General features: G+C 41.2%; 1 protein-coding gene across 1 annotated transcript; it reads left to right on the forward strand.

Moving 5' to 3' along the window:
• Nucleotides 1-1658: 1658 nt before the first annotated feature.
• On the forward strand, nucleotides 1659-26481 carry LYPLA1 (lysophospholipase 1). The gene is made up of 9 exons (XM_006112189.5): nucleotides 1659-1998; nucleotides 3109-3140; nucleotides 7967-8032; nucleotides 11245-11292; nucleotides 14791-14861; nucleotides 15555-15628; nucleotides 16730-16831; nucleotides 22376-22552; nucleotides 24320-26481. Exons 1-9 carry the CDS (start codon nucleotides 1930-1932, stop codon nucleotides 24371-24373), a joined length of 693 nt encoding a protein of 230 aa, XP_006112251.2. The 5' UTR covers nucleotides 1659-1929; the 3' UTR covers nucleotides 24374-26481.
• Nucleotides 26482-26895: the final 414 nt, after the last annotated feature.

Below are 26895 nucleotides of genomic sequence, written 5' to 3' on the forward strand. Positions count from 1 at the left end.
AAGCAACAAGGGACATATCATTAATAGAGAACAAATAGATTGAATAACATCTTAATAAGACTGCAGTTTGTATAGACTTTTTTTAACATCTCCATTTCATATGGTAGATACAGTTTATTATCTACCCATTTAGGAATTCTATGGTTATGTTTTATTATTTAAAAAAGCTGCAAATAATTCTAATAAAATAAGTTTACTGGAAGCTTTATAAAACATTCAAAAACCAAACTTGTCTGTGTTTTATAATAAGTGTGAGATACCAATTGGAACGGATGTTTTTTAGTTCTTTGCTTTTTATTTGGAATATAGTTGCTACACTTTTCCCAGTATTAAAGGACCAGGTGTATGGAGTCACCCTAAGTCACAAGAAACCTACTGACTTATGCAACATATGCCATTTAACAGGAAAGTATAGCAGCACTGGACATATATGGGAAGTGTGTATCTGTAGCTTTTCCTTAATACACTGTTTTTCAATCTGTCCTTACTAGAATAAAGATATGTTCCTACATTAGCTTGCATCTGTTAACTAATACCTGGTAAAATTCTAACAAAAACCAAGGCTGTTTGTAGTTTTCACATTGCAGGTCCAAGCAAACTTTAGGCTCCTTTTATCTAGACCTGCTAATATATGAACATGACAAATTACCTTGTCTTCACTAGAGATGTTAAAATGTGTGTAATTGATTAAACCTGTAACTGCTGAAAATGACGATACGGGGACAGCAGCCAGCTCCTCATAAGTTGGTGCACACCGGGACCCAGCTTTTAAGCCAGCTCCCTGTGCATACTGGGATACAGAGGCAGCAGTGCAGAGCAGAAGATGGCTCCCAGGGTGACTGCAAGGGGATCTGACATCTACTGCTGATGCCAGGCTCCTTGGCAATCCCCTGGGCCGTGGTGCTCAGGGGAGGGGCAAGAAGTAGAATGGGTGTGGAGCAGGGATGGAAAGAGGTGGCATGGGGTGGAACTAGAATAGGGGCAGAGTTTGGGGAAAGGGAGTTCCCTGGCTGTGTACAGCTACTGTAAGTAGCTGACATGTCTGGCTCCTAGGTGCAGGTACAACCAGGGAAACTCTGTGCTCTGTCCCCATCATTCTCACTGGTAAGGAACTGTGAGATCTGCTGAGCCTCTGGCCCCCTCCACCTTAGAACTTGGACATGTTAGCCGCTACACCCCCCAGCTTTCACCTCCCTCCCACACGGTCACCTCTTGCCTCAGCCCTCTCCCACACTTGGAACCCCTCATTTTTGTAGCGGGGACAGAAGCCTGAGACAACCTAAAACCTGTAATCCACGCTAGGAGAGGGGCAAGGCCCCAGCCCTGCTGTCCAGGGCTCAAGTCCTTGGGCTTGGCCCAGGAGAATCCCCATCAAGTCTGACCCAGTCCTTGTGACCCCATTAAAACAGAGTCATGAGCATGACGCACAGGTTGCGAACCGCTGGCCAGACCGAAGTCAGGGCTTGGGTGAGTGCACGTGCCCCTCTCGCCACGCAGCAGAGTATTCCCTCTGCGCACGCGTTCTGGCGCGAGACTCTTCCACCAGCCGTCAGGGAACCACATGAAGAGTTGAGTCCAATCCAAGATGGCGGCGCCTCGGCTCCCGACAGCCAATCGGGGGGCAGAGTAGTGATGGGCGTGTCTAAAAGGGGCTGCAGGTGCCCCCCCCGCGCGTAGTTTAACGGCCGCCCTAGAGCCCCCCCTCTCTTTCCGTGCGCGTGGGGACAGCAAGGAAGGGGTTGGTGACACAAGCCCAACGCCCCTCCCCCAGTTACTGTTAGTCGCTGCGTTTGCGCCCCGCGGCCACCTCACCTGCCTTCCCCCAGCCCGGCCCGGCCCGGAGCCTGCCTGCCTTTCCCCTCCCCTTGGCCCGGCGCCTGCCCCTCCTCCCAGCCAGTGTGTCCCGCTGGCTGCGCCGGAGCCCAGTGTATGTGCGGCAACAACATGTCCGCGCCGCTCCCCGCCATCGTCCCGGCCGCCAGGAAAGCAACCGCCGCGGTGAGTCGGCCCGGGGGAGCCGGGGTTGAGCGGCTCGGTCTCGCGGGCGAGGGGTACGCGGTGGCGTGCGGCCCGCACAGCGACGAGTCTCCGTTCCCCACTGTGACCTCCTGGTGCTCCGGCTCCTTGCCCGCCTCGGGACCCCGGGCCGTGCCCGTCAGTTACTTGCGCCGCGAGCGGCTCCCCCACAGGCAGCCAGCCCTCCGCCCTCGGGTCTGCCCCTCCGAGCACAGGGGCAGCTGGCAGCCGCTGCATAGGGGCGCTGGGGTGATGTGTCCGCCCGGCTGCCGCTGCCTAGTCCTGCTTGTCTTCCAGTGCGGGGGTGGGAAGTTCTACTTCTACCCACGTGTAGTGCTAGGGGCTCTCTTCTTCCTGCCGCCTTTTGCCTTAATTTGCGATTTGGGGTGGTTTAGACACTGGGGTTTGTTTCTGGGGTGTTTTTTAAGTGTTTCATTAGTTGCTGGATGTTCGGATGTTAGAGGAGATGAAGGACGTTGATGTCCTTTGACTGATAAGTTTCCCTATTTGTCTTCTCTTTTAATAGGATGTTTGGCAAGAAAACAAATATAACTACTACTATCTGGAGTTGGTCCCTTTAATGAAAACAAGTAGTGAGAGAGCAAGCAAGATCTGTTACAAACCTTATTCCCAGAATGAGAAATTGAGAGATGAATAGCAGAAGCAATATGAATTATTCGGTTATTATTGTAGTAACATCATAAACCGAGTTGGGGGAGATGCTTTCATGGAAAGGAAAATAGGGGATAAAAATGCAAATTTTATTAGAGCATTCAGAAAGTATGCAAAATAATGCTTGCACTTGATCTTGCACATATTTTATAGTATGTGGTTTTATAATAATTTAACAAGGGTCATGGTCTTAATGACTATTTTAAAAACAAGATTGGATGTTTTCTAAACAGTAGATGTTAGGAATTATTTTGGGGTAGTTTTATGGACTGTATTGTACACAGGATCAGAGTATCATAATGGTCTCTTTTGGCTGTAGAATATATGAAAGTATCACAACTTTTTTTTTCCTTAAAAAGCAAACAAGGGAATTAGGCATTAAACAATTATTTTAACTCTTGCATTCTTTTAAAAATGTAGGTCATATTTCTTCATGGATTGGGAGATACTGGGTAGGTATAATGGCTTACTGATAAGTATCTAACTTATTTTACAGTTTGATATTTCTGAGTGGTTACAACTCAGTTGCTGTTTGCTCACTCGTTATAATGTTACACTAGCACTAGGTGCAGCATTTATGCCAAATGATAAAGAGGTAGCTGTACTAGTTGTTAACAACTCCCACAAAAACTGCAAACTTAAAAGCCTTTCCATCTCTTTAACTAGCTTTAATGTAATACAAAACTAAACTAGTTAAAGCCTATTTACTAGTTAAAGCCTATTAGTCCCATATCTGGGACTAATCACTAAGTTGAACTAGCTATCTTTCCCCCATTCTTTCCTGAAAGTTTGAGTGGGGAAAGAGGGAATGCTCATTGAATTATTATATCTTCAACTTCATATTAATTCTTAAGCCTCATTCATGCAAAAAATGAACCATGTACTTAGTTCTACTGATTTCAACAGATTTGCTTAACATGTTTAAAGTTAGACATGTGCATATGTAAAATGCAGGACAATGCATTTTGCTTCAGCTACCCCAGACTAACACGGCTACATTTCTATCACTATGTGCATATGTCTTTGTCTCCCAAGTCTATAAAGTCTGAATCTTTTTAGAACTAGCTTCAGTTAAGCCATGGAAAATAATTGGCATGATAGGTTTGTCTGTTACAGCATTATGCTGCTTTATGGTTAAAATTAAAACAAACTTTTTAAATAACAGCTTGTTTTTAAGCCTCGGGGGTAGCCAAGTTACAAGTGGGTTGTGCCCATAAAAGCTCATGATATAGAAGCTATCTAAACCTATCCTGGCATGGTCAGATGGTCTTGTACTGAAACACCAGCAGTGTGCTTCCTCAATCTTCAGACAGTATCAGAAAGTTCAATCTTGGTATCAGAGAGCACTTCCTTCTGATAAGGAGCAGAGGGCAGTTACAGTATTGACAAACTATGCAGTAAGTGTTTTCAAAATATCTGTTGATAATATCTATTCATCGTCAAAGGATTTATGTGTATTTCATAAGTGGTTAATCAGGGAAGGTCAGCTCAACAGATCTCACAGTCAATAAGATTTATTCCTCACCTATTCTTAAACTTGGGTCTAAAGATCAATCTAAAGAAATCCTACCTGGTTTTATCTCAGTCCGTAGAATTGATAGGTGGATTCCAGAACAGCAAGGGCCAGATTTAGGCTTAGGCCTGTTTAGTCCAGAGCCAGGTCAGTTTATTTTCCAAACACACACATGAATGGAGGCTAGAATTGGGCATGTCTGTCAGGGAATGCCTTTTGCTATGATATCTCTCACTTATATTGTTGTCACTGATATATCTGTGAAGGATTGGGAGAGCTGATATGTCTTGATTTCAGATCCATGCATTATGGATTCCTGTGGCTTGTTCAGACCACAGATGTTTTAGAACTGAGAGCAATTAAGACCCAAACGGTAAAGTTTTGATGGACTGTGTTTCACTAGTGTATTATACAAAAAGATGGGTAAGCAAAATCAATCCTCTGTCAAGAGGCTATATTACTATAGGAAGGTGTTGTGTCAAATACAAGCTGCACAGAACTGATCCAGTGCATTAGCAAACCAGCTAAATAGAGAAGAGAAATTTCAGTGGTTACACAATTACTTAAATGCATTTTAACATCCCTGCTATTTTTTTCTGCTTAGCCCCAAAGCAATAACAAAAATGAGACAAGACAGAGCTCAGATAATCCTGATGATTCCACTGTGGTCTTGTCAGTTTTGGGATCCAGACCTATTGTAGCTCTCCATTCAGCAACCAATAACTCTTCCCCTTATGACAGATAGTCTTTCATGACTCCAGACATGTACTCCATTCAGATCCAGAATTCCTTCACCTCATGGATTGGAGGTTTTCTGATTAGCTTCCATGGATAAAGAATGTTCTGGTGAGATTGAGGGTCACTATGGAATGTAGAAAACCATTCACTACAAAATTGTACATTGCTAAATGGAAACATTTTCCCTTATCGGTGAGGATGAAGTAGATTGACCATCTCCAAATTAATATTCCATTCATTCTAGATTATCTACTCTATCATTAATCCATTCAGGACTCTCCTTCAACTCAAAAGTTCATCTAGCTATGATTTCAGCCTTACTGTTCAGGTTCTTCAGTATTTTTCTCATTCTGCTGTCAAAAGATTCATGTATTGCACCATACCACTGTCGTGGAATTTGCATTTAGTTCTCTTAATTGATGGAACTTCCATCTGAACTTCATTCATCTTGCTTTTTCCACTATTTGTTAATTAGTGGGTTTTCGAGTCAAATATTAACATCTAACTGTCCATATTCAGTTTTCCATGCAGATACATTTTGGGTATGGTTGTACACTTACTGCATTCCGAGTGTTGCTTTGGACGTTTATATTAACCAATATACAGGCAGTCCCCAAGTTACGCGGATCCGACTTATGTCAGATCCGCAGTTACGAACGGGACTTTTCTCACCTCGGAGGACGAGAGCTGCGGGACACCCAGATGCGCCGCGGTCTGCTGCTTCCCGTCTGCAGGGAGACGGGGAGCAAAGCCTTGGAGCATGCCCACAGCGGGACAGCCCGGGGCGCTTGAGCTGTCCCCCTGCGGGCGTGCTCCGTGGCTTTGCTCCCCATCTCCCTGCAGACCTGCAGAGTTGCTCTGCCCCAGGCTTCCTGGAATCAGCCGCTGATCAGTTTCAGCAGCAGCTGACTTGGGGACGCCTGGGTTTCTTAAGTTGAATCTGTATGTAAGTCAGAACTGGCGTCCAGATTCAGCCACGGTTGAAACTGATCAGTTTCAGCAGCGGCTGACGCCAGTTCCGACTTAAATATAGATTCAACTTAAGAACAAACCTACAGTCCCTATCTTGTACATAACCCGAGGACTGCCTGTATATACTTGTGTGTGTGTGTGTTTCTGTCTCTCTCTCCCCCCCCCCCCTCCCCAAGTGCTCTTTAGTCTCTTTATGAATAGAAGTTACATATGCTGGATGTTAGAAAGGGTCTCTTATACTGTCTTAACAGAACAAGACCCATTTAGGACATCCTCTAAGCTCTTTATTACCTGTAGCATTGCTTCAGAGGTAAAATCAACCTTTGTGCAGAAACTGTCTAAATGGTTTGCAGAAACTGTAAACATTTCTTAGCTGGTTAATGAACTACAATATCCAGCTCCAGTAACTGCTCAGAGCACAATTGCCTGAGGCAGGGTGCTTCAGTAGTATGCCAGGGTGCTTCAGTAGTATGCCAGTTGCAGAAAACTGCAGAGCAGCAGTCATTACTTCTGGTATCATTTTCCAGAGTGAAGAGACAAGGAGAAGATGAGTCCTACAATTTATAGAGATGAACTTCTAGCCCCTACGCCCTTGATCACTGAATTGCTGTTAAGAACCACGAGTGGACGCCACACACACAGGAACTAAAGAATTGTTACTTGGCAAATAATAACTTGGATTCTTTTAAAAGCAGTGAGGAGTCCTGTGGCACCTTATAGACTAACTGAAGTGTAGGAACATAAGCTTTCGTGGGCAAAGACTCACTTCGTCAGATGCATATGTGAATGTATACATGCATCTGATGAAGTGGGTCTTTGCCCACGAAAGCTTATGCTCCTACACTTCAGTTAGTCTATAAGGTGCCACAGGACTCCTCACTGCTTTTGCAGATTCAGACTAACATGGCTACCCCTCTGATACTTGGGTTCTTTTAGATGTTATGTGCATGTGAATCCCTCTGTCATCCTCCAGCCTTTCAGCTGAGACACCTTTTCAGATTCTGGGGCTGTGTCTACATTGGCACCCTTTTCCGGAAAAGGGATGCTAATGAGACAAGTCGGAATTGCAAATGCCGCGGGGGATTTAAATATGCTCCGCGGCATTTGCGTGAACATGGCTGCTGCTTTTTTCCGGCTTGGGGCTTTGCCGGAGAAAAGCACCAGTCTAGACGGGATCTTTCGGAAAATAAAGCCTTTTCCGGAAGATCCCTTATTCCTCTTAAAATCAGGAATAAGGGATCTTCCGGAAAAGGCTTTATTTTCTGAAAATCCCGTCTAGACTGGCGCTTTTCTCCGGCAAAGCCCCGAGCCGGAAAAAAGCGGCAGCCATGTTCATGCAAATGCCGTGGGGGATTTAAAAATCCCCCGTGGCATTTACAATTCCAACTTGCCTCATTGGCACCCTTTTCCAGAAAAGGGATGCTAATGTAGACACAGCCTGGGTGATGAAAAAGACCTGAGAGGGATGGTGGTGACTGAAGTCATTATGCCCTTTATGTCTTCAGGAGAGAGGGTGCGAGGACATGAGCGGCATATATGCAACTACTGTTTTGACACTGCTTTTAAAGTTCAGAACTGTTCCGGAAGAGATGCAGCCACACGAGTAAGAGCAACATGCACAAAACATCCTAAGGAACCACAGTTTTTATGAATGTTTTTTGACGTTTTGATGCAATGTACACCTTTATAGCAATATTCAAAAAAAAGTTTGAAAACAATTGAAATTGTGGCCTTGTCTATGTATTTTTGGATACATTTACTGTATTAGTCGTTGACAGGCTTATAGCAGGTGCTTTCTTAAAGAGAGGGCACATACAGTTAGTAGGAGAAGATACAATTTTTTTAGATGCATTTGCTACCGGTTGCAAAGGAAGGACTTCTGTTTTAACATTGGTAATGCATTGTATTTTAAATGTTCTTTTTAAAATGTCACATGTAAAAGTATCCCCTGATACTCCCCTTACAGCATTGTTATGGAAAGAATGCTTAACTATTAAAGTTAACAGAGTTGAACTAGCACATGAGAATGCCTTTTCATATACTTTTCTCCAACAGACATGGCTGGGCAGATGCATTTGCAGGTATCAGAAGTCCACATGTAAAATATATTTGTCCGCATGCGTAAGTATATAACTTCTTTTTCTTTTTCTTTCCTTTTTTACTATTTACGTAGGAACTTCAATTTGACAATTTGTGTAAGTGTCTTTCTGAAAGCTTTCAAATGGCCAAGTTGTACTCAGCATGAATATTTGTAAGATGCTATTTTTAAGAATGGATCTTTACATATCTTTGAATTGTATGCATTTTTTATCCTATAAATTGCACACTGTTGGTTATTCATGCAGTTAGTATAAGGGTTTTCAAACTGGATTACTGCTGTGTTCTGTAAAGTCTTGCATCTCTTTAACATTTAACATCAGGGTGAGTAAAAATCAGTCTTGGTCTATTTTAAGAGAAACCCAGATTGTTTGTCTCCATACTACAACTCAACTGTTCTTCTTTTTAGGAAGAAGAATATGTTGCCTCATTAGGGTGAAAATAGTGGAGAGGTTGCATTAAGTAGCCAGTAGTGTTGGGAGATCTGTAGCATGGTTGGTTGGGGAAAGGGTGAACTCAGTTGTGGAGTTCAGCAACTGGCTTCTATTAGGGATGTTAGCTATCGGGTAGTTGAATAGTCAAGTAACCGCATGAATTCTTACTTGACTACTCTGTAGTCCCCAGGAGCAGGGCCGGCAGCCAGTGCAATCCGGTTCCACTCCAGGAAAGTTCCCTGCCACCCTGTGCTTCTGCCCCTGTATCAGCAGCATGGGTGGTGGGGGAAAGGGGAGGCTGCTACAAAGTAGCTTCTGCCTGCAGCAGGCCCTGACTCATTATGGGCAGAGACTGCTTTGTGGCAGCAGCCCCTACTTGCGGGGGGGGGGGGGTCTGAGCTCCCCAAGCACAGAGGCTGGTTCCCAGCAGCACCTGTCCACGAGGGTCCAAGCTCCTGGCAGACAGAAGCTGGAGCAGCCTCTGTCTGCCGGGAGCTTGGATCCCTCACGGACGGGTGCTGCTGCCACTGCAGAAGCTTCTGTCTGCAGCCAGAGGCTCCTTCATGGCAGCCTCCCACACCCTTCCTTTCCCCCCCTGCTCTCTGCCCCCCAGCAGTCTTTGTCCATGGGGAGCTCGGACCTCCTACAGACAAAGGCTGCTGCCAACCTGTGCTGATGCCTCTGTATCCGAGGCAGCAACACAGGATGGCAGGCAGCTGGTCCACAAGGGGAGCTGGTTTTTAAACTGGCTCCTCTCTCAGATCTGCTCCTGCTTGGCAACCTACCCTGCTGCCTCTGGTAGGCAGCACCGCGGGCTCTGTGATAGTGGGGCCAGAGCACACTGGCAGTTGGCCCCGCCCCTGGGAACTATAGAATAGTCGACTAACCGCTGAGAATTCATGTGGTTAGCCAACTGTTCTATTACCTGCTATCTCACATTCCTACTTCTCAGTGTAAAGAGAGGCGGGATATAAACATCAACTCTTAGACTGGGAAAGCCAATTCCTCAGACTGCTGTTCGTAAGTAGGACTCTTGCACATCATTCCTGCACCAATAGACAGCAGGGGCTATAGGCCTTTGCTGATGAGACCCTGTGAGTTCACACTTTGGATCTGACCTATGATTGGCCATCTGCCCTTTTACTAGAAAAAAGTACGCTGCCAGGTGTGGTTTGCTTATACTTTTCAGTAGTAAGATTCCATTCAGCAGTAAGATTCCATTAAGTCTAAGAATTGAGTTTTTTGGTGCTAGAATTTCATGAGTGCCTGTGCTGATTTTGGCTTCTAAGGAACTCTTGAGCCTATGTCTTTGTTCAACAGCTGAAGATTGCTAGGTGTCTAAGAAACCTGGTACTAATCAAGCATCTATGGACCTATTGAGGCTGAAGAATTTCTTGGCACTAAAAAAGTTTATAGTCTTGGAATAGACTTTTGCAGATGCTCCCCTGGTATTGCTGAAGTTCTTGCTTGTAGGAGGGCCATCAGTTTGTGTTCAAGTAGGTGAATCTATCTTCCTTCTCAGTTTGTCTCCCAGATGTTGGATTATTGAAGCCCAGATCTTTCAGATACCTTCATTTCTTCCTGTGGGTCAGAGAACCAATTCTGTGTTGGAATCTTACAGAATTGTTATTGTTATTGACAAGGCTGATGGACTCATTTCAGCCCTTACAAGGGGACTCTCCTTTTTACTGACAACAGCATGACTACATCTGTGAGCAGAGTTGCACACTTTTTAACAATTGATCCTATTTTCATCATATTTTTTTGAGATGGACTTTTTGCAAATTCACTTCAGGTGGCTAGAAAAAGTGGAGATTTCTCTGTGAATTGGACAATGGCATAGTTTTTTCCAAAACTTCATTATTTTCTGGAGAGAACAAGGCTCCATATCTACATGTAAAGAGGGTTTGAGGGTATTTTAATATAGCTAGAAGTGAAGACTTTAGGAAGTCAGCAAGTCTTCTTATAGCAGTTAGAAATCAGTATAAAGAAAATGCCATTTTCAATTTTCAGTGCCTGAAATGGAACAGTTGTGCAATGATACCTGTTACGACTTGGCTGGGTTGAGAGTGCCTCAGGGTCTTAAGCTTTATGTTGTTAGGATAAAAGTATCAATGATGTGCCTCCATATTGTTTCCATAATAAACTATTAGTAGACTACTATCTTGATTTCTGTGTATACATTTTTACATTACAGCTCTCAAATTTGTATCTGATGTTTGCTTTGGGAGATCTGCTCAATTAAAACTCTTACATTGCTTTTCTGGGGGGTTCTTGCTGTTAGATAAAGTTCCATAAAGTCGGAATGAACAGATGCCATTTGAAGAATAATTAGTTGTGCTAGTTAACCGTGATTCTTCGAGATTTTTGCTGCTAAATATCTGATCTGTGTGCCCATTCTTTTCATGAAAGTGTGTAAATAAAAGTAGACAATTTGTGTTATCTGTACCACTCATTAGGATATCCTTCTATTGTCTGTACATTTTACCTTCTTTTGGAAGTCTCAGGATTTTCATTCTGTTCTTGCAGAACTCTCTGTGCCCGTCATTTTTATCTGCTGCCTCAGAACCTGATGTAGTTTTGCAAAAAAACAAAATGGATCTCACTCATGTTTAACTTCAGTTTAAAAAATGAGAAAGTAGATCTGGACATGCCTTAAAAATGGGATGAAACTATAGGAAACATGTATATTGACAACTTAACCTGTAATCTTGCAGAAATATAGAAATAGTTATCTGTTATGTATTCTTATGTCTACCGATTTATGTATTAAATTGTATCAAATTATTTCTCACCTTATAGGCCAATAATGCCAGTGTCTCTAAACATGAATATGGCCATGCCATCTTGGTAAGTACTTTCTGAATTAGAACTTATATATAATTATTTCTAAGTGTTTATATTGATTGGATAACTCAAAGATGAGCTTGAATTGCTAGCTTTAATCAACTATGAATATATACATCTTATGTTTAGCACTGTTTTAACAAGTTTCCCATTAGTAGTGTCAAATTGTGTCCTCAGATGCAAAAAAGAAATACTAGCTCTGAGAAGGAAGATATAAGGTTTCAGACAGGAAAAACAAAACTTTTAAAATTGAAAACAGGAGATTTATCATATACGTTAAAGTCTTCAATCTGCTTGAAAGATAGTCTTCTTTGTGTGCTCACTTACATATGTTCCACTTCTGATTTGCATGTGCTGGAGATGGTAATGCTTTAGTCAGCCATATCTTTTGGTCTTACCTGTTCCTTTGATGACCTTGAGCCCCTCTCTCCAAAGATAGAAAGTGGATAGAACAGCTAACTGACATGTTCCTTTTAACCGCTCCTGGCTATGAGATGGATCCAAATAGCAGCAACCCCACTCCTTTTACCAGTTGCCTATTTTATTAAGGCTGTGTAAACAGTTATTTAGACTAGTTATTTAGTATAGTGTTTTTAGTTTTCTGCCCTTTTAAAGCGGGGGTTGGCAGCCTGTGACTCACGAGCCAAATATGGCTTACTAGGGAGCCATATGTGACTCTTTTTGAAGCTCGAGCCCAGCTACCCTAGGTCACACTTCAAACCCATGAACCCCCTTCTCCACCCCAGTCCCTTGCCCTAGGTCACAATCTTCTCCCAGGGAATAGCTGGCCAAAAATTTCAGATGCGCCCTCGGCCACAAAGGGGCACTCACAGGAGCATGAACCATTTACATTGGTACCTGAAGAGGGGCCTCGAGCCACCCCTGTATCTAAGGGGTAATGGAGGAGTTGGTGAGGCTGCTGGCCCATCAGCAGCATAGTGCTGCTGAGGCAAAGAGGACCCTGTTAGAAGCACAGCAAGCTGCCCAGCAACATCAGAACATACTTCTGGAGGTGCTTCAGCTCCAACAGCAGATACAACAGTTTTGTGAAGCAGTACTCCAGTGACTGTCGGTCCCAGTTCCAGCTAATCCGGGAAACTCAGGACTTGGAATACCTCTGGTCAAGTTTGGGCTGCACGATGATCCAGAGGCCTACTTTGTCACCTTTGAGTATGTACCCAGGATGGATGGCTGGGAGAGAACCACCTGGGCTGCCTGTTCCTCTCTGGAGAAGCTCAAGATGATAGAGCCACAGCTGACTATGGGACAATAAAAGCTGCTATCCTTAATGCCTGGAAGTATGTCCCAAGATGTATTGACACTGGTTTCGGTCAGAACTTTTTCCTACCTGAGCTCAATCCTGAGTGATGGCTCAACACTTCAAGAACAGGGCCTCTCAGGGGCTATGACCCAGGGTCTGCACTGCCTTCGGAGATCATGGGCTCCATAGTTCTGGAGCAATATCTGGAGATTTTGCTGACACCAATTACTTCCTGGGTTTGATGGCATAACCCTGACTCACTGCTGCAGCCCAGACTACAGAAGACTTTCTCCTTGTGACTGGGCCTAGTAAACCTACCCGTTCTCACCCTGGGAGCTGGCCAACCCAAGGCTCATGTAATGGATAGGAGGAGTGCTGCCAGCACCTGATGACTAAGGGGTTAAACTTGGGTAGCTAGCAAGGGAGTTGGCAGCAAGGGAGTTGGGAATATGATAGTCCTGCCTAGGTTTAAATCATTCTGTATCTCTCAACTCCTGAATTAACTTCCCACACAAAGAAAGCAGCTAAGGTGTCTTATACAATTTAAATGTCAGCATCCTGACATGGCAGGATCGCAGTATGTGACTTTTCACAGGGATAAAGTTACACGTTAGTCACACTCTACATTTCTACTTAGAATAATCCCTTGATTTTCATTTAAATCACTCCATTAATTCAGGTGTCTGTCTTTCCCCTCCCCTTGGCTGTCTCTCCAGCCTCATTCATCCATGGGCAAAGCTGTGTTTCAGATTTTGGAAATCCGCTGTGCTTTCTCTTTTTATTTAACTATGTCAAGACTATTCAGGCATTCCCATAGTCTGTCTCTATTGTCATGAGATCCAAGGGTTCCTCAACTCAGATAATCTCTAATTGGGTGTGACTATGAGTTGGCCAATTTAGAACTCAGCTAACTTGTATTCTACAAAACCACAGATCGCTTTTGGGGCCTCTTTTAGGGGAATACCCACAGCTTATTTTAAATAGGGTTTCTACTTGGAGTATTTTAAATACTTTTCCTAGTCTTTGCTTTTTAATTCAGGCATCTTGTTCAGATGCACAATTTGAGGTCTATGTTGCAGTCTGTTTCATTAGAGGAGGGTACTAGAATCTGTCCATTACATATTGCTTGGGAGTCAGCAGAAGTAGAACACAGAAACAAGCACTCCAACAGGAAAGAAAAGTTACTTACTTTTATAACTTGAGATCTTTGAGAGAGATTTTGTGACACTCCCTGCTTTCCCTACTACTGCTGAGTCTGATAACCTGGACTTGAATGGCATGGGATATGAGGTTTGTTGAGTTGCCCTTCCCCCTTTCTTTTTTTAGAGTGAACAGGGCTTGCGGTAATCAAAGGAGAATGTGCAGTAGAGGACATTGCATACATGCAAGAAGTGGTACAGATCTAAATGGTACAGCTCAAACTTAAAGGAAAATTACTTTTAGTCACTTATTAGTTGTGAAAACAGAGTAATGAAAATTCTAGGAATTATTGTTACTAGTAGTAAGTGGACAATTGACTGACCTTTACCAGAAAAAAGGTCTCATTTCTTTCAGAATGGAAGCTCCAGTAAAAAAATCATGATATCATCCATGTTTTCTATTGGTACATATGAAACTTTATGCAAATCTTCCCTCTTGGTTTTTTTTAAGCTTTTGTAGACTAGCTGATGAAAGTATAGTTTAATTCTAAGCATATCCCTGTTAATATTTGGTCAAATATATCATGAAGAATACTTCCATTTATACTGCCTCTTAAATATCAAAATACAGAGCTATTTTCCTCTAACGAAAGAGGGAAAAATTCATAAGAGATTATATTTGGCTGAGCAGTTGAAGCTTCTTTAGTCCGCACTAGTAGGTTACTCACTGTGTTAATATAAATTACAGGTGCAGCTCTACTATATATAGTGCAGCAACTAAAATAAAAATGATTTAGTTTAGCATCTAATTCCTTGTACCAAAATAATAAAGTTAAATAAAACAAACATATAAAATGCTTAAACTCTCCCTAAGATCAGTCCTTTTTGGGCACTGATATTTCAGTCGCTATTTAAGAAATGTAAACTGTTTTGAGCCTATACAACTAATTAGAGAGCTTAGCCTATTTGCTAAGTAATCATCTGTAGGATAATAAAACATTAAAGTGTGACAAATGGACAAATCTTAACTAATTACTGTTTGTATGATGTAGAAAGGTTTGTTAGTTCTATCATGAATGAATGTGATTTTTTTTTTTTAAGGTTTGATATTATTGGACTCTCGCCTGATGCACAGGAAGATGAAGCTGGGATCAAGCAGGCAGCAGAGAATGGTACATTTGAGTATTTTAATGTAGCATTCATTTTATTTAAATGGGTGTTTGCTAGGTGCTCTATGCATGTATGTACTTATATTAAATGTTTTCTTCATTTTCAGCTGCATTTTTAATGTCCGTCTCTAACTTGACTAATAAAATTAGCCAAAGCTGGCAATAAGAATTTAAAATGGTGAAGTTGCCGATAGTGTATATGGTCTGTTGGTTAACTAAATGATTTTGAGTTTCTTAAATTGTGGGGGTGGATTTAGTGATTCATTAAATAGTCTTTGTAGTTTCACATGTGAGATGCATGCCTAGAAGCCAGTAAATTTGGGATCCACCTAGAAAGAACAGCCCACTGACACCACACAAGCATGCTTATGACACCAAATGCTCAGAAATCACCACCTGCTCTGCATTGGGACATTTCTGAGACCCCCCAAGCCAACAACTTCTGTCTTGGTACCAGCACTCCTGGCTTTACAAGAAATGGTGATGCCCAAAGCACCAGAATTCTTGTCCCTGGTCTCAAAGCTTTTGGTACAGAATATTGTGGTTGGGTGATACTCCATCAACTTCCCATCTGTCAGCTTTTCTCTGACATAAGGAAAATTAACACTGCCTTTTACCACCTATACCTCTCTTCTTCTGAACCCTCCCACTTAGAACCAACTATATATTAACTATGGGACTTTATTTGATTTTCAGTTAAAGTACTGATAGATCAGGAAGTGAAGAATGGGATTCCTTCTAACAGAATAATATTGGGAGGCTTTTCTCAGGTAAGGTACTTCTCAGGAAGGGAGTTTCAGTTTCTTTGCTAGAGGAGGTTGAAGTTGTCTCCTTGGATATGGAAAATCTTGTTAAAAATGTTAAAGATTGTGTTGTTAGTTTCTGAAAATTAAGGCCATTAGTTTTTACTTACTTCCAAAAGGTCACAAAAGCACTGTAGTAAGTCTTTTCCAACTCTAAAAATCTATTTAGCAACAAATGAGTTTGCATATAAGTTTTCATATTACAGAACTGCTATTAAGAAATATTAAAATAAGTTAAGTCTCTGATGAATAGTAACTTTAGGGGATTAGTTCTAAAATTTCCATGTACTTTTGATTCTGTGAGTCATCTGCACTCTGTATTCCAAAAGATAGAAATAAATTTAGTCTTTTTCTATTCCCCCCCTCCCCCCCAAAAAAACCAAAAAACCAAAACTGAACTTCAGAGGGAAGAAGTTATTTCCTGAACAAGGAAAGGCCTGCAATAGATCTTGTGTTGTCCTATGATAAACTGGTTAATAAAGCTTACACAAAAACTAATGTGAACAAAGCTACAGTACTATATTGCTTTTCTTTTTCATTTGCCTGCAGATTGTAACAGGACTGAAAGTGTTAACTACTGTCCTGTGCTATATTGCATTATATGGTGGTCTCATACTCTTGTATGTTATTTATAATGTTAAAGTGGATGTGATCAGACAAGTGATTAGAAAAGAGAACTGTCATTAAGGGGAGTGAAATTCTCTTTTAGTTCACATATCGTCGACAGAAATTAAATAAATTTATTCTCTAGTCTCCTTTAAAAGAAAAAAGAAAAGACGTTACAATGACTCAGGAAGAATACAGGATTGCAGGTTTAGTTTGCAATTCTCAATTAGAACAATGATGCTATTTTCCTTGTAAACTGAGTTGGCTGAATAATTGAAACCTAATACACATGGAATCACCAGACATCCTTTTTAGAAGGACTTTTCAGAGCAATCAGATGAAGTTGGAAAATATTCTTAGAAAATAAAAGGGGCCACAAATCCTAAAGTAATGTAGATACATTTACAGTTACATTTAAATGTTTATTTTCAAGATTGTATTGGTTTTATTTTTCTTGATCAGGGAGGTGCTTTGTCTTTGTATACAGCTCTTACAACACATCAGAAATTAGCAGGTGTCATAGCACTCAGTTGTTGGCTTCCTCTACGGACCTCTTTCCCACAGGTATTTGTACTTCTTTCTTAAACATAACTCAGTCTTCAGTGAAGTTGAGCATTCGAACATATCTTGTTTTATCTTCATTACACTGTATCCACAGACCAACACCTTCCCTCCTCTATGACACTAGATAGGAATTGAATACTGTAGTAAGGTAAACTAGTCTTTAGATTAGGAATGTCAATGAATAGTCGACGAGATGATTTAACCAATAATCCTAGGCTTATTGGTTAATCTAGTCTGCTACTTGCATTCCTGCCGCCTCCGCCCCCCAGGCTGCCTCTGAAGTAGGACCTGGTATTGTCTCCCTTCCCTCCCCCCGCCCCTGTACTACTGCCTCTACCAGAAGCAGCAGCACAGGTCGGGGGGGGGGGAGGGGCAGGTAAGGCTGCTGCAGACAGAGTAGACTCTATCCGTGGCCAGCCTTGGCCACTGTAGACAAAGGCGACTTTGCAGCAGCCTCCCCCACCCCTTGTGCCTCCCCAACAGCTCTGTCCTTGGGGAGCTCAGACCCTCTGCAGACAGGGGCTACTGCCACCCTGCACTGCTGCCTTTGTATCAGGTAGCAGGGTGGGGCAACAGTCAGCCGGTCCATAAAGGAATCTGGTTTTTAAATTGGCACCTCTTGTAGACCAGCTGCCACCTAGCACCTTGCGCTGCTGCCTCTGATACAGACTGGATACATGTCACCTCAGGAAGAGAAGCGGAGATAAAATTTCTCAATGGCTTAAATGACTGCTTCTTGGAGCAGCTAGTGCAGGAACCCACAAGGGGAGAGGCAATTCTCGATTTAGTCCTGAGTGGAGTGCAGGATCAGGTCCAGGATATAACCGTTACCGGACCGCTTGGGAATAGTGACCATAATATAATAACATTCAACATTCCTGTGGTGGGAAGAACACCTCAGCAGTCCAGCACCCTGGCATTTAATTTCAAAAAGGGGAATTACGCAAAAATGAGGAGGTTAGTTAAACAGAAATTAAAAGGCACAGTGACTAGAGCCAAATCCCTGAAAGCTGCATGGAAACTTTTTAAAGACACCATAATAGAGGCCCAACTTAAATGTATACCCCAAATTAAAAAACATAGCAAGAGACCTAAAAAAGAGTCACCGTGGCTTAACCACCATGTAAAAGAAGCAGTGAGGGACAAAAAGGTATCTTAAGAAGTGGAAGTCCAATCCTAGTGAGATAAATAGAAAGGAACATAAACACTGTCAAATCAAGTGTAAACATGTAATAAGAAAAGCAAAAAAAGATTTTGAGGAACAGCTAGCCAAAAACTCAAAAAGAAATAACAAAATGTTTTTTAAGTACATTAGAAGCAGGAAGCCTGCTAAAAAGCCTGTGGGTCCCCTAGATGATCGAGCTATAAAAGGAGCAATCAAGGACGATAAAGCCATTGCGGAGAAACTAAATGATTTCTTTGCTTCAGTCTTCACGGCTGAGGACGTTGGGGAAATTCCTGAATCTGCACTGTCCTTTGTGGGTGATGAATCTGAGGAACTGTCCCGGATTGAAGTGTCATTAGAGGAGGTTTTGGAACAAATAGAAAAACTTAATGTTAACAAATCTCTGGGACCGGATGGCATTCATCCAAGGGTTCTAAAAGAACTTAAATGGGAAATTGCTAAGCTATTATCTGTGGTTTGTAACCTATCCTTTAAATCGGCTTCCGTACCTAATGACTGGAAGGTAGCCAACGTGACACCAATATTTAAAAAGGGCTCTAGAGGCGATCCTGGCAATTACAGACCGGTAAGTCTAACTTCAGTACCGGGCAAATTAGTCGAAACAATAGTAAAGAATAAAATTGTGAAGCATGTAGAAGAGCATAATTTATTGGACAAAAGTCAACATGGTTTCTGTAAAGGGAAATCCTGTCTTACTAATCTATTAGAGTTCTTTGAAGGGGTTAACAAACATGCGGACAAGGGGGATCCAGTAGATATAGTATACTTGGATTTTCAGAAAGCCTTTGACAAGGTCCCTCACCAAAGGCTCTTGTGTAAATTACATGGCCATGGGATAAGAGGGAAGGTCCTTTCTTGGATTGAGAACTGGTTAAAAGACAGGAAACAAAGGGTAGGAATAAATGGTAAATTTTCAGATTGGAGAGGGGTAACTAGTGGTGTACCCCAAGGGTCAGTCCTGGGACCAATCCTTTTCAAATTATTCATAAATGATCTGGAGAAAGGGGTAAGAAGTGAGGTAGTAAAGTTTGCAGATGATACCAAACTGTTTAGGATAGTCAAGACAGAAGCAGACTGTGAGGGACTCCAAGAAGATCTCACCAAACTGAGTGATTGGGCAACAAAATGGCAAATGAAATTTAATGTGGATAAGTGTAAAGTAATGCACATTGGGAAAAATAACCCCAACTATACGTACAGTATGATGGGGGCTAATTTGGCTACGACAAATCAGGAAAGAGATCTTGGAGTTATCGTGGACAGTTCTCTGAAAACTTCCACACAGAGTGCAGCGGCGGTCAAAAAGGCAAATAGGATGCTAGGAATTATTAAGAAAGGGATAGAAAATAAGACCCAGAATATCTTACTGCCCCTGTATAAAACTATGGTACGCCCACATCTTGAATACTGTGTACAGATGTGGTCTCCTCACCTCACAAAAGATATTTTGGCCTTGGAAAGGGTTCAGAAAAGGGCAACTAAAATGATTAGGGGTTTGGAACGCGTCCCATATGAGGAGAGGTTAAAGCGACTGGGACTTTTCAGTTTAGAAAAGAGGAGACTGAGGTGGGATATGATAGAGGTCTATAAAATCATGAGTGGTGTGGAGAGGGCTGATAAAGAAAAGTTATTTATTAGTTCCCATAATAGAAGAACTAGAGGACACCAAATGAAATTAATGGGTAGCAGGTTTAAAACTAATAAAAGGAAGTTCTTCTTCACACAGCGTGTTGTCAACCTGTGGAACTCCTTGCCAGAGGAGGCTGTGAAGGCTAGGACTATAATAGAGTTTAAAGAGAAGCTGGATAAATTCATGGAGGTTAGGTCCATAAAAGGTTATTAGCCAGGGGATAAAATGGTGTCCTTGGCCTCTGTTTGTCAGAGGCTGGAGAGGGATGGCAGGAGACAAATCGCTTGATTATTGTCTTCGGTCCACCCTCTGGGGGGCACCTGGTGCTGGCCACTGTCGGTAGACAGGATACTGGGCTAGATGGACCTTTGGTCTGACCCAGTACGGCCGTTCTTATGTTCTAAGGTGGCAGGGGGCTCCCTGGGAATGGGGCTGGAACACACTGGCTGCTGGCCTCACCCCTGGGGACTATAGAATAGTCAACTGACTGCTAAAAAGTCATGTGGTTAGTTGACTATTACTCGCTACTTAACATCTCTACTTTAGATATGTCCATAGAGTAAGAAAGTGCTGCTGTCAGACAACTCAGACATATGAGGGATAGTCCTTTATCAAAGCTATTGTTAGGTGTTGATGCCTTTGCTCTGCTGTTGAAGTTAACCATTAAATGCTTGTGTGATCCCATCCTCCAGGTGACTATGGAGCAGCTATATGGGGGATTTCACTCACTCCCTGAAGTCGTTGGTGGATCAGACATGCTAGCCCAGCTTCCATTCCTGCAGAGGGTTACAGTTATATGCTTCCTCAGTGGCCCATTTGTTTAGCAGCAGTCTTTCCCTTAAAATTTTGCATGTTTGGTAACTAGCTTATCTGGTTACTTCCCCAGTTTTTGAGACTCTGAGATTCAAAGTACTGCTACCATTTGAGTAGTAGTCTTGAAATAGAAGAATTGGGGCAGGCAGAAGAGGAGATACTCGTTTTAGTATGCTTCTAATCAGTAAAAGTTAAATGTCATGTGAGTGACATTTAGATAACCGTTACCTGATGAGCTGTCTATTAGTTTGAGTTTCAGAAGCCAAAATTTCATTGGTAATGAGTGACACTTTAGATCTGTTGGTCTCAATCTTGAATATACTTACCCTATTTCAGCATTAGAGAATTTAATTTTGGTTATGTTAAACATTTATGCTGCACATTGTTTTTAAAGTTGTTACTTAATTCATTAGTTAATTTACCTTTGAAATAATGGTATTGATGGCTCTAGTTTAACCCCCTACTCAAAGTAGGACCCACCCCAACTAAAAATCATCCCAGCCAGGGCTTTGTCAAGCCAGGCCATATAAACCTTTAAGGATGGATATTCCATCTTCTCCCTGAGTAACCCATGCTAGTGCTTCACCACCCTCTTAGTGAAATAATGTTTCCTAATATACTACCTGGACCTCCCACACTGCAACATGAGACCATTTCTCCTTGTTCTATCATCTGCTACTACTGAGAAAAAACTAGCTTCATCCTCCTTGGAACCCCCTTTAAGGTAGTTGAAGGCTGTTATAAAGTCCCCACCTTCACTGTTCTTTTCTGCAATCTAAATAAGTCCAGTTCCCTCAGCTTCTCCTCAAGTTCCTTAAGTTATGCACCTCAGACCCTTAATGATATTTGTTGCCCTCCCCTGGCTTTCTCCAATTTGTCCACATTCTTTCTGTGGTGAGGCCCCAAACTAGACACAATACTCCAGATGTGTCTTCACAAGTGCCAAGTAGAGGGGAATAACAACTTCCTATTAATGCTCCTGTTAATGCAGCCCAGTACACTGTTAGCCTTCTTGGTAACAAGGGCAAACTGTTGACTCATATCCAGCTTCGTATCCACTGTAATCCTCAAGTTCTTTTCTGCAGAACTGCCACTTAGCCAGTTGGTCCCCAGCCTGTAGCAGTGTATTGGATTCTTCTATCTAAAGTGAAGGACTCTGCATGTGTCCTTGTTGAACTTTATCCGATTTCTTTCAGTTCAGTCCTCAAATTTGTTTTGGTCTCTATCCTCCAGGGTATGTACCTCTTTCCACCCCTCCACCCCAGATTTAGTGACATCTACCAACTGCATGAGCCTGCAGTCCATCCCATTATCTAGATCATTAATAAAGATGTTGAGGAAAAACCAACCCTAGGACTCATCCCCGGGGCACTCTGCTTGATATCAGCTGCCTACTAGAAATGGAGCTGGAAACTAGACAAAGCTAGTTGTTTAACAAAGTTCAACAATCACCAAGCTTACAGTAAGTTTCTGAACTTACAAAGCAAAGTGGCTGAGAGTGATAAAGTTACAAAGCTCAACAATCTTAAAACAAGTTGCAGAATTTAAAAGGCAAGGTAGCTGAAAGTTACAAAGAAACAATTTCAAAGCTCAAAGGTTACAAAGATACCTTCCAAAGCACAGCAACTGTTTTCTTCTTAATCATCCACAAATCATCAGTAATAAAGTGACTTAGATGACAACTGCCCCTCCTCAAACAGTATCCACAGCAATACAGTAAGCAGCATGTTTTGTCGTTCTCTAAGTCATGTGTTGGCAGGACCTTACAGTTGAATGCATTTCCAGAAAATTTATGTGTAAATCAAGTAATAGCTAGGGCAAAGGCTTTGTACAACACTTCCTATCATATGTTATAGTCTAATTTTTCCTAGTATATGCTAGTCTTATGGAATTTCATGCTTTTGTTTTTGTACAGGGCACTATCAGTGGTACAAACAAAGATATTCCTGTTCTTCAGTGCCATGGGGACTGTGACCCATTGGTTCCTCTAATGTTTGGTTCTCTCACTGTTGAGAAGCTAAAGAATCTGATCAATCCAGCTAATGTAACCTTCAAGACTTACTCAGGCATGATGCATAGCTCATGTATTGAGGTAATGTCCTAAATGAAAACAAGAATGATTTTCAGATAATTCTTCCTTTAAATATTCTTTTAAGGTGGGAAAAAATGTGAACCTCAGTGCTCATTTTCAAGAACAAATGCTTTTTGAATGACTAATAACTTGAGGATGCTGCTTCAATTAATAATCATTGGAAGCTTAACAAATTGTGAGGCCAAGAGTAATTATTAACTAACAGTAATTTCCTTTAAAATAGTTTCAGTATCAGTGAATTATTAAAATGAAATTTGAAAATGCCCCTTTTTCTTTAATAGAAGAAATGAAAACTATACAAAACAAAATGAGTTGCTAAATTCTCTACAGTAAAGTTAAAAAAATGCCCAAACTCATGGGCCTTCCTTTCTTCTAGCTTCCTCTCCTTTCCTTCAGGTTATTAGGATTTTTCTTCCCAGAATGATTTCCAGATTTTGTTTACATGGTTTCAAATGAATTGGAAGAGGGGTTGGAATTCTCACAATGTAAACACTATATTAATTCTGGGGGCAAGAATTAAGGGTAATAAATCAAAAGAGGAGGAGACCTTTATAAAGACTTCACTGCTCTGCTCAGGCCACTAAAAATTTTTCTTTTACTCACTGGCAGAAGCAGAGCTGCCACAAGGTCACTGAGTCTGTCCTATTTCCCAGCAATCTAATTTTACTCAGCCAGTTATTAATATGGTCTTAACCCTATTCCAGGGCCATACTGAGTACCAGTGTGGTGATGTTTCCCAATAGGCCAATGGGCTGTGTCTAGACTGCATACCTTTTACGGAAAAGGGATGCAAATTAGACACATCGCAATTGCAAATGAAGCGGGGATTTAAATCCCCCCCGCTTCATTTGCATAAACATGGCTGCCGCTTTTTTCCCGGCTCGGAGCTTTGCCAGCAAAAAGCGATCGCTTACTTTTTTTTAAGCGGAATAAGGGATCTTTCGGAAAAGGCTTTATTTTCCGAAAGATCCCCGTCTAGACTGGCGCTTTTGGCCTGCAAAGCTCCGATCCGGGAAAAAAGCGGCAGCCATGTTTATGCAAATGAAGCGGGGGGATTTAAATCCCCGCTTCATTTGCAATTGGGATGTGTCTAATTTGCATCCCTTTTACGGAAAGGGGATGCAGTCTAGACACAGCCATGGGGAATACAATGTTAATTGTCTTAGCTCTTGATGGATAACTTCACTAATCAAGGTTGCCTTTGTTAAAATAGTGTCTGATGTTAGTAAAGAAAACTCTTACTATCTCATACATTCTTTCCTCCCAAAAATGGATTAACATCACAGAAACAGAGGGGACTCCAGTGTTTGTCACTAGACCTATGTTTACAGCTCATCACAATTCTACGATCGCTTTCATTTAGTGTAAATTGATCTCAAAAGCTGACTCAAGAAACAGGCTTTAAGAAATTAATGAGTAACCGAGTCTGGCATTCTTCAGATCACATGGTTGTCTATAGCTACATTGAATAACTAGCATCTCTCAGTACTTTGTGGAGGAAAGATCTGTTTTTTGTCCTTGACTCTGTCTCCTCTCAGTAAAGTAATTCAGAGAGTATTATGCTCTAAATGAAGTAATCTGTCTGAGTTTAGTTGAATTATGGAGAGTGAAAAGAATTAGAGGTTTAAGAAATCTAATTATATGCTCAGTTTGTTGCTCAGTTGCATTTAGTACCTGCAGTGTTGAAGTACGAGTTTAGTGAGAGAGCTAACTGCTGAAAGATTTTAGTTGAACACTTGACTAATGCATAATTTTGTTCCTGAACAGGAAATGATGGATGTAAAGGAATTTGTTGACAAACATTTACCGCCAGTTGATTGACAAGATTTGAGATGCCTTCTATATAAAAACACCAGCATCAACTGTGGTAGAATGTTAATCTGTTCACATGCCCAATTGAAAAACTTTATTTCTACACTTGCAGTTTTACTACTGGTATATTGTAAATGCATACCAAGAAAAGGACTAAGTAGCATATTTCACAAAAAATGGTAATCTTTCAAGTAAATCATATGGACTGGATTATAAGAATGAAACAGCTAGATAGCATGTCAGAATGTATTTGAGTGCTATTTTAAGGTGTTTCTGATTTTTGCACCATTTTTAAAGCAGTCATATAGCTAATTCAACAATCATTTTGGTTAATGAGCAGTTTAAATAATGACCAAATTGGTATGCTTGAGATATGATGTATTCTTAATACTTGTTGAAAGTATATTGAGACATCCTGTCATATATCTTGTACATAAAGTATGCAACATGTAAAACACAAGAGGCATGTAATGGTGGAATTAGTGAGGATAAAGCTTTAAATGATTTAAACATGGGTACTGCATGTGAGAGGCTATTTCTCTTACCTACAAATTAATACATACCAGTGACTCTCGTTATAGCATTTATTCCAATCTAGTTTTTAACCTTAAGGTTGCCTTTTTAAAAAAGTATCTGATGTCAGGAAAGAAAACACTCACTATCTCCCTAAAAATGGGTTGACAACACAGAAACTGAGAGGCCCCAGGTGTATGTAATTAGACCAGAATTAACAGCTCTTTGCAGTTCAGTGATAGCTTACATTTATTAGTGTAAATTGATCTCAAAAGCTGACTCATGAAACAGCTTTTGAAAAATACATAGAAAATTTCCATAGTATAATTTTAAGATTCTTGCTTTCATGTTGCATATTTCTCCCACACTTGAACCCTCATGGGTTTAGTCTTGTGTATCTTGCTAATTTTTTGTAGAAATATTGACAATGTGTTTTACATAGGCAATTTAAGTATCTTGTTTTGTTTTATTATATTTTATTTTGCTTTGTTCCAGAGTAATCAACTGGAAAAGCAATGCAGATGTTGCACACAAATTATGGGTTTTGTTGAACAGGCTCATCTACAACACTGGTATTAGCTGATTTTTTTTTATTTCCTAAATGCTGTAGTGTGAATGTAATATAGAACTGAAATGGTTTAGCCATTATAGTGAGGAACTACCAGCTGTTTTTATTTATCTTTACTGCATGTTCATCTTGGGACTTCAGCTTGTCTAATAGGAAAATGACATGTATGACTTTCAACATGTAGATGTGCTTTAGTCTTCTCTAATACCCTGGAATATTCTAAGAATATGAAAATGGGTCTTAACAAATGTCTGAAACAAAGAATTCTTGCTCTTGAAAGTTATAATTTTGGGAATTCATGGAAGTTCAGCAATAAATTTACATGGTGTCCTGCTAATAGAAAACCAGAAATGAGAGAGCTGTTTGCAGAAAGATTAACTGGATGATCAATATAGGAATCCTTCCTAGCTTACTTGATAGTATTTTGATCAAGTTTTAAATGTCTGATGTTGCAGTGTACCCAACGCAAACTTATTTCAGATAGCTGAAATGTGCAAAAGGAAAATTCAGGCTATTAGAAGACTCTCATGCCTGCTTCTTGGCCAATACACACATTTTAACTTTAAATGCTTTCTCGTAAGTCACTCCTCTTGTCCCTAACCACTCTTCTCTAGACATTCTCTAGTTCATTTTTCCTGGTGATGTGGTGCCCAGAGGAGTACCATTTTCCTGTTTTCATCACCATAAAATTGTACTGAGAAGAGTTATACCTCTTAGCTTAAAGCCTTGGTCCCAAAACTATACCGGCTCCTGTTAGTCATTTCACATTGCAAACTCGTGTAGCTTGCTTACCACTATAATCACTAATTTTTACATTGTAATTGCTGCTTGGCTCTTTTCCTTTCATGTGTTGAATGACTTCTCTATAAACTTGTGTCCTCAAAGATTATCTGTACATGTTTCTGATCTCCAAGTCCTTCCCTGTTGTTTCCCTGCATTGCTTACGATACCTTAAGTTTAGAATGTTAACTTCATGAACGTGCTGTTTTTCCTCGTCCAGATCATTAACAAAGATATTAAAATGAGACTAGTTTTAGCTCTGTTCCCTGTTTGAATCCCACAGCATACCTCTCCCAACATGATATAAAAAAAATGGAAGTCATATAAAAAATGGAAAGTAGGACAAATTACAAAGGATGAATATATAGGCAAACAGCACAGGAATGAAGGGACAAGATTAGAAAAGCAAAGGCACAGAATGAGCTCAAACTAGCTACGGGAATAAAGGGAAACAAGAAGACTTTTTATAAATACATTAGAAGCAAGAGGAAGACCAAGGAGAGGGTAGGCCCACTGGTCAGTGAGGAGGGAGAAACAGTAACAGGAAACTTGGAAATGGCAGAGATGCTCAATGAACTTCTTTGTTTCGGTCTTCATCGAGAAGTCTGTAGGAATGCCTAACATAGTGAATGCTAGTGGGAAGGGGGTAGGTTTAGAAGGTAAAATAAAA

This window comes from Pelodiscus sinensis, chromosome 2, assembly GCF_052426305.1.
Source record: "Pelodiscus sinensis isolate ZL-2025 chromosome 2, ASM5242630v1, whole genome shotgun sequence".
NCBI lineage: Eukaryota > Metazoa > Chordata > Testudines > Trionychidae > Pelodiscus > Pelodiscus sinensis.

Coding starts and splice junctions, on each gene's coding strand:
- LYPLA1 (XM_006112189.5), top strand. CDS start 1,930: ATGTGCGGCAACAACATGTCCGCGCCGCTCCCCGCCATCGTCCCGGCC. Junction 14,862..15,554: donor CAAGCAGGCAGCAGAGAATG/GTACATTTGAGT, acceptor TTTGATTTTCAG/TTAAAGTACTGATAGATCAG. Junction 15,629..16,729: donor TATTGGGAGGCTTTTCTCAG/GTAAGGTACTTC, acceptor TTTCTTGATCAG/GGAGGTGCTTTGTCTTTGTA.